At 40.1% G+C, this 8,152-nt stretch overlaps 1 protein-coding gene across 9 annotated transcripts in view; it reads left to right on the top strand.

The window, feature by feature from the left end:
* Positions 1-405: 405 nt before the first annotated feature.
* The window catches only part of ankhd1 (ankyrin repeat and KH domain containing 1), a 150,032-nt gene continuing 142,285 nt past the window's right edge, over positions 406-8,152 (top strand). For 7 of the 9 annotated variants that reach the window (XM_063053397.1, XM_063053394.1, XM_063053396.1 and 4 more), the window contains exon 1: positions 406-825. In XM_063053397.1, coding sequence (XP_062909467.1) covers positions 640-825 — 186 coding nt within the window. In that variant the 5' untranslated portion in view covers positions 406-639. The remainder of the gene's footprint in view (positions 826-8,152) is intronic. The other 2 variants (XM_063053401.1, XM_063053400.1) reach the window with 1 other exon arrangement.

The raw sequence follows: 8,152 nt of genomic DNA, 5'->3' as shown, positions 1-8,152 counted from the left end.
GAGGGTAATTAGGGGAGAGGGAAAAAAAACCGAAAGTGGAACACCATAGTTAACCGATAATCGATGGAAACGAAACCACACAAGGACATTATTTCTGAGCTATCTGAAGTCCACAGGTAACAGCCCAGCTGTATAAATGAATCTTTGTCCCACACAAGGCGTGCACCCCCCCACCCTACCAAAAAAAATCCATCACCCATCCGGGTTCCTTTGTAGAAGACATTACCATTCAACCTAACCTGATCGGAGCCCGCTAGATTTATGGATTGACAGCCGCCTGGACGAATAGCAAGCCCTATCGGTCGCCATTGCGCTACGTAACGGAAAGTCAGTTGTACCTTCTCCCCAATTAGCATCGAGCACTTGAGGAGGGAGTGTCCGGATGTGCACCTATCAAGCTAGTCGGAGCAAGCGCACAGAAGTTAATGGTTCGGGTGGACTAATATTCGCGGGGCCTAGTGTGTGTGTGTGTGTGTGAGTGTGTGTGTGTGCGAGAGAGCGAGCGAGGCGCGGGGCTTTCGCTGGTGGTAGCTGAAGTCAAACTTTACATCAGAAAAATTCAAACACAAAATATAATAATACACAGCTTCTAGCCAGACTCAGAGGCGCCCGACACGGTAAGGATAGAGCGCGAAGAATATGCAGAATGAAGTGATAGCGGAGAACCGAGCGCTGGACACGATGACAGACGGCTTTGAAGACGAGATAGATTCTGTGACCGCTGCCGTCAGCACTAAAGTTCGCATTTTAGAGCCGACTCCCGGAGATCGCCTGGATTTCAAACTGGCCGTGCTCTCTGGGAGCGAAGAGGATGAGGTTTCTGAGGTAAAGTGACCCTTGCTTCACGTCGCCACTCAACTACACCCGCTCTTTAGTGAATCATTTGAAGGTGTTGATAGCCCCCCCCCACTTCCCCACCAATCTCCTCCCCTCCATAAAAGAGTAGGCCTAAGAGCTGAGCATCAATGGCGGTGCGCACAAATCCGGGCCTAAGTTTGTAGCACGAAGCCGAGGCTCGATCGCGGAGCTGGGTGAAGCACTAGGCCGGGGTGGGGGTTGGGGGTTTGGTTTTTGGTGTGGGGGGGTAAAAAAGGAGCCAAAGAGACGATGCGCTTGCGCAGAGGCCTCCCCTGTTCTTGGGAGGTGTAGTTTAAAAGGTGACTTGGAGTTTGAAGGGAATCGGAGAAAAAGCAAGGTTGAACTACATCTCCCAGCTAGCCACACGGTCGTCCTAGCTCCTTGGTTTTTTTTGGAATCCAGAAACTAGTTCAGGCCTGAATTGTCCTAAAGCCTCTAACCTCTTTCAAATCATAGTTTACGTTGATAAAATCAACAAAAGGCGCTGCATTTACGATTTTCTATAAAATAAATGCATCATGTAAGATATAATTTTCTCCACGATATGTTTACTCATTAAATTTTCAGTCCAATTTTCTGTGAATGTGTTTCGCTTACGTATGTCTGACTACTGCCGAAGTTGGAAGGTACCATATTATTCCCTTTTACGTTAGGAAGCGTCGAACATAAGGGAAATTGGCCTAGTGGGCCTTCAACCTTTGAATGCATTCCCTGCTTGCCCAAATCTAGTCTTGTGGGCTTCGTCACATGATGTAATCTCATAGAACGAATGTGATTGTAATTTGTATCTCAATTACAGTTCCAGATTGATTTTGATGCATTACCAGATGAGCTGACGTGCCTGGTTTCCCTGGATTGGGAAGAGATGATAGCTATATGCATGTGTAACAATTAGAACAAGTAGGCAAAAAGAAAATCGTTTTGTTTTAAAATTTCTTTCCCTGTTTTACTTATGGGAAAGGTGATTTTTAATGGTATTAAATATCTTGATGTGAGTTTGTCATGTCTGGACAGTTGAATGGTAGAGCACTTTCGCATATATATGTAAGAAACCAAATCATCAATTTCTTGAGTAAAAGTTAGGTTGAAGAGAAACTTGGGGTATCTTAAGATCAAGGAAAAGAATTACTAGAGTAGGTTGATGAATTACTTGTGTCTTCATGATGGCTTGGAGTTAACTAAGAGTTCAGTACTGCAAAGGAAGAATTTTTGTTTTTAAAAGGTTCAAAATTGTGCTGAACGAGTTTTTAGTTGTATTCCAGGCTAATTTGTTCTTAAGTACTGAAATTGGGTTGACGGCAAGGAGGATTCAGGATTAATTATGGATTGACATTAGATTGTGTATTGTACTTTGAAATGTTAAAACTCAGGCAACTTGTGTGGGAAATGTTGTTGGATTTGCTTTACTATAAGGTTTTAATCTTTAGAAGGAACAAACTATTTGGAAGTTCTTAGTTGCCATTTTTTCTTCTTGGTAGAGAGTGGTCAAATAGAGCGCAATAGCACTAGATTGACCTGCACTCCTTTCCCCATATCAAGAGATCAGCCCCCTTCAGCCTTTGCATTGAAAGACTGCTCATTCTTGTGTTGATGTTGTTTTACAGGTGTGGCTCTGTTAAGTCACTCCTTCACTTCCATCAGATTCTCTTGTGCCAAGGAACATTCTGTCTTCTCATATTTATCTGTTCACCTCCACTGAAATTTAGACCATGACTTCTATTCATCCCTCTTACCAATCTGTTGGCTGTCTTTTCTCTCACCTCAATAAAAATCTTTTGAATCAAACTGCCCTTACTTTTATCCTAGCTTTACACATCTTCCTCCTTCCAAGTTCATTTTGTAACTGCCTTTACTTTTATCCTAGCTTTACACATCTTCCTCCTTCCAAGTTCATTTTGTTCATGAAACCTTATTTCATATCCTTTGACATTCCTAGAGGATTTCGCAGCATTCAGTCGAACTCTCGTATTGCTGTTTTTCCTGAGTGATGCCGTTATCCCTTGCAAACTTGACATCGCTTTCTTCCTCTTTTAGGTCAAAACATCAATAATCTTTGTCCTTGAAAAGTGCCTTAATCTCTGATGTACCTTTCTTTACCAAAGTTGTTGCAAGTAATGTTGCATGCCTAATTTGTATCCAACAAGTTTGTGCTAATTAAAAAAAATTGTATCAGCTATAATTCATTTGGTCATAGGTGCTCTTACTTTGGAATTCTCTAACCCAGCATTAACAATGGGTCAGAGAAGGTTTGTTTTGTTGATCCCAGGAGAGAAGGTATGTCTTGGAAGAAAAAAGGTTGAAAAAGTTACCTGTATATTTATTGGAGCTTGGAACAATAAAAGGTAATCCTTTTGAAAAGAGATTCTGAGGTGGATTGCCAACATTGCTGCCAAGAGTATTTTCGGGCAAATATAGAACTAAGTGGTAATTTTGGAATTGGGTTTCCTCTTTGTTTAGTGTTTCTTATGTGGTCTGTTTTTACTTTGGAATACCCTAGCCCAGGAAGTTGTGAAGGCTGAATTGTTGTGAATTGTCGGGGCTTGATTATAGGTAGAGTTTTGGGACGATAGGGACATTGAGGGGTTGGGGGTGGGGTGGATATGGATAAGTGGGACTGAAGCCAAGATCAGATCTGCCATGATCTTATTGAATGGTAGAAGAAGCTCATGGCAGTGCTTGCAGTTAGTAATATTCTAATCAAGACTAGATTGCAGCACAACAACTAAGGGAGCTGCATGGTTGGAGGTGATTCATGCTGGATGAAGTAATATGTAAGTTTTACATTAAATTGGAGAAGAATGGTCTCCCTGGTTAGATGTAAAAACTTTATTGGCACTTTTGTTTGGGTGGTGTGGAAGTGATGTGTTTAATTTGTCCTGAGATCAACACTGCTAAAATTTTTTTTATTCATTAACCTGAAGTTTTTTATATAGGAACTTGCTGAATGCAAATTGGCTGTCCTGTTTTTGGCATTACTATAGTGACAGCATCTTAAAGTACTTCATTGGCTGTAAAGTGCATTGATGTCCTAGGGTGCTATTTTGTTGAAAGGTTTAAGCTTTCTACACATTAAACAGCTTTAATCAAAGCCAAGGCTGGTACCCACAATAATAAAATTAATCCTCCAGCCTTCCTGAAGTCAATTGTATCATCCTATTTGAACATGTAATTTTTGTGAAGAGAAATCACCCTTACTTGGTTACACTTGTCTGTCCCATCATAGCTGGCTCATTTACAGATTATAGCTTTATCAACTAAATCATTGCCGTTGGATTCCTGCAAATTACTCTTTGTGATCTCTTCCTAATGTGTTCTATGTGAACTATTTGGAGAGGGAACTACTTTCTATGTGTGCTATACACAGATGGCTTTGTATTCAACAGCTCATGAATCTTCATTCCAACTCATGCTGGAAGGCCTGTTTCATTTAGTTGCAATTTCCTTCAGTTAAATATTGGTAAAATCAAGAACATTATCTTCGTTCCCTGTCACAACTTTGTATTCTGACACTGATTCTCTTCATACTCCGTGATCGAGCGAGTTTGCTTACTTGGCATCCCATTTAACACTGAACGGAATTTCTAACTCCTACAATTGTCATTATTACAAAGACCATCTGTCTTTATGATGGTTGATGTCTCTCACTGCTACAGCTCACTGTTGCCAAAAGTCTCTTTTGTTACCTTTAAACTTTAATGTTCCAATACTGTGCTGATCTTTCTCCCGGTCTTAATGCTCTGTAAACTTCAGCTGATTCCCTTTAGTTTTGCACCAAATATAACTTACATTTCACCCTTGTCCTTGTTAATTTACATCTAAGACTTTCATCTAAATATTTTAATGGCTTTGTCCTTGGAACTTCTCCAGTATTGTTGTCTTTAGAACTTTCAGGAATTATCCCTCTGACTTGTACAGTGTCCCTTCCATTGCTTTTGTCTCAACTTTGGCCTTGCCTATGACTGACGTTCTCCCTTATATTAAAATGATCTGTTTTTCCTTGTAGAAACTATTAATACAGTCTTTTATCACTTCCCAGTACATCTTTGATGAGTATTTGTTTTGAATCTTTTGTGAAGACGGTGGGTCATGTTTTGTGTTAAATGTATTATTGATTGAAAATTGTTGCCTGCTAAAGTTCATTTTCCAGCTGGTGTTGAACTGCAGGTAGCAGCAGAAATGGTGACCGATTGCTATCTTTACTAAATCAGCAAAGTCCATGAAGTCAAATAAACTTAAAGTTGCTTACTACTGTTTGACTATTGAGGCAAATTCAGGAAAGAGCTTGTTTGGACGAATCTGCATCTTGTGTAAAGCTCCATTTTAGTTAACCTTTGTGAGCAGCTTTGATATTAACTAGTAATCTAGGTTGCTTGCAGTGTTGGAACAGTATCCTATTCTTTTGAATGATAGTAAATCTAATTCTTAATGTCTGGTAAAGCAGTTTTCCTTTCTGAGAAATCAGCTGCCCTTTGGATTGTCAGTTGACCTGATGCTTAAAATTGGGGCAGACCATTTAAGTACTGATAAAGTGAAACTGCATAATTTGAAAGATCTGAATTTTTGTTTCCTTCCAATATTCTGGATGGTTTTAGGATAATAGCACACATTTTGAATATTACATTTGTTTATTTTGATGTAACTTGCTGTAAGCCTTGAGCTGCTTCCCAAGCATACTCTCCACTCAGCAATTTAATTAAAAATCTTTTATTTACAAAACTCTTAGCTGTGTAGGAGTTTATCTCTGTAGTCTTCTCCATCCAAAATTTCACCCGACTTTGCCATCTCTGGATCATTGTATGTTATTTTTCACTGCATCACTGATGACAAAACCTTATGGCTTGTATGACCTTAATTAAAGAATTCCATTTCTGGATGTGATTGCTCATCTTCAAGAGCCCCGTTACAACTTTTTGGTCACTTGGTTTGATTTTCTTCTTTATTGCTTCCTTCCATTCTTGATTTTTTTTTTAATAACTGCATTGTATTATCTTGATTATGATATTTATTTTTTTCTCTGCTTTGGTTCACTCTGTTGGTATTGCTTTTAGTTTCTAAAGCCTCAGCGCTAGATTTTCCTTCAGCCGTTGCTTCTCACATCCTCCTCTGAGACTCACCTTAAAATGATCTCTGATGCAAGTTTTGATTATCTTTGGCTTATATGGAGTCCAATTTTGCCTGATTGTTTTCTCGTGTGATTATGGAGACTTATCTGGTTTTATGCAATTGTTCCTGCTTAAAGCACCTTACACTATACCAGTATGTTGAAGAGGCTGTCCCTGTGACACTAGATGCCCATTAAAGCTCAAGTCAACTTCTCAACTGTATTCCTTAGGTGGAAGACTTGCTCTTCTCTTTTTAAAATATCATTTGGTAGTGTTTTCCCAAAATGAATAGTTGAGTCTCCCAAGTAAACAAAGTACTCTGCTGATACCACACAAGAGCATCAAATATCAAAGTTGCTGATAATGAAACATCACAGCATGACAGTTGGTATAGATGGGATCATAAAATTACAAAGAGACAATTGAGTAAGAATGCAGAGCTGTAGCAGATGGAATTCAGCAAAATTAAGTGTGAGATCATTTATTTTAGCTCAAAAATCAATAACTTTTAGGTGGTGGAAAGCTAGCACATGTGGAGGCATAAGGAAAACAGAAGTTCACATTCACAGTGAAATGTCTGACTTCGGTTTAAAAATAGAAAATAAACATGTCCAAATGCCCTGTTGGACTTTGTAACTTAAAGAATAAATTATGGGGGAAGTTTTGTGGTTGAACACTATCTTGACTGTTGTCGCCTGGGAACACGACTGTAAAATGTATTGGAGTTTGCACAAATATACAGATTCATCGATATGTTATCAGGCTGGATTATGAGGAGATGTAAATTAGCTTAGTATTCTTCAAAACAGAACTTAAAAACTAAAGTGATTTTTTTTATTGAATGGTTGGGAATTTTGATACAACTTAATAGAATTAGAAGCAGCTTTATTGTCACAGACATTAGTCATGAAACACACACACCAAATGCTGTAGGAACTTAAGTCAAGCAGCATCTATGGCAGGGGTTCACAACCTGGGGTCCGTGGACCCCTTGCTTAATGGTATTGGTCCATGGCATTTAAAAAGTTGGGAACTCCCTGATGTATGGATGTGAATAAACAGTCAACATTTCAGATCTAGACTCATCTTCAAGACTGGAAAGGAAGGGGGAAGATGCCGGAATAAAAAGGTGAGGGGAGGGCAAGGAGGACGATCCAGAATCTGATGGGTGCAGCCAGGTGGGTGGAAATGGTCAAGGGCTGGAGAAGGAGGAATCAAATCTTGTAGGAGAAGAGAATAGACCGTGGAAGAAAGGCACGAAGGAGTGCACCGGGGGGGTGATTGGCAGGTGAAGAGAAGAAGTGTTGGTTATGAAACTTGTTTTGTGGCAGCAGTGCAGGCATAACAAATTGCTATGTTATGAAAAAATCATGCAAACAAAAAAGCAATAGTGAGATAGTGTTTAAGGACTGTTCCAAAGTTGATGACAGAGGGGAAGAATCTGTTCTAAAATATTGAATGTGAATCTTCAGACTCCGGTACCTTTCTGGTGGCAGTAATGAGAAGAGGGCATGTCTGAGGTGGTGAAGGTACTTTACGATAATTCCACTTTCTTGAGGCACCATCTTTAGCATATGTCGTCAATGGTGAGGGGCTTTTGCCTGTGATGGAGCTGGCCAAGACTACAATGCTTTGAAGCCTCTGATAATTTTGTGCATTGGTGCCTTCACACTGGAGGGTGATGCAGCCAGTCGGACTGCTCTCCTTGATATGTGTGTAGAACTTTGCTCATCCTTAGTGATAAACCAGATCTGAAGTTCCGAATAAAATTGAGCTGCTGGCATGCCTTCATCGTGATTACATCAATATGGTGGGCATAGATTGCATCCTCTAAGATGTTCATGCCAGGAACTTGAAACTGCTCACCCCTTCCATTGCTGACCTCTCAGTGAGGATTGGGGTGACTTGCCCTTCCTGAAGTCCATAATCAATTTCTTGATCTTGCTGACACTGAGTGCAAGGTGGTCTGACCAGCCTATTTCACTTCTGTTCACTGTCTTTTTGGTGTCTGAGGTTGTGCCAACAGTGGTGTCATTGGTGAAGTTATAAATGACGTTTGAGCTGTCCCCAGCTACACAGTCTTGAGTGTAAAGAGAGTACAGCAGTGGGCTAAGCACACATCCTTAACGTGCATCTGTATTGATTGTCAGTGTAGAGGAGATATTATCAGAAATCTGTACTGGTTGTGATCT

This window comes from Mobula hypostoma, chromosome 7, assembly GCF_963921235.1.
Source record: "Mobula hypostoma chromosome 7, sMobHyp1.1, whole genome shotgun sequence".
NCBI classification, from domain to species: Eukaryota; Metazoa; Chordata; class Chondrichthyes; order Myliobatiformes; family Myliobatidae; genus Mobula; species Mobula hypostoma.
Note: the sequence above shows the minus strand (reverse complement) of the source record. Positions and strands in the feature narration are given on the sequence as shown.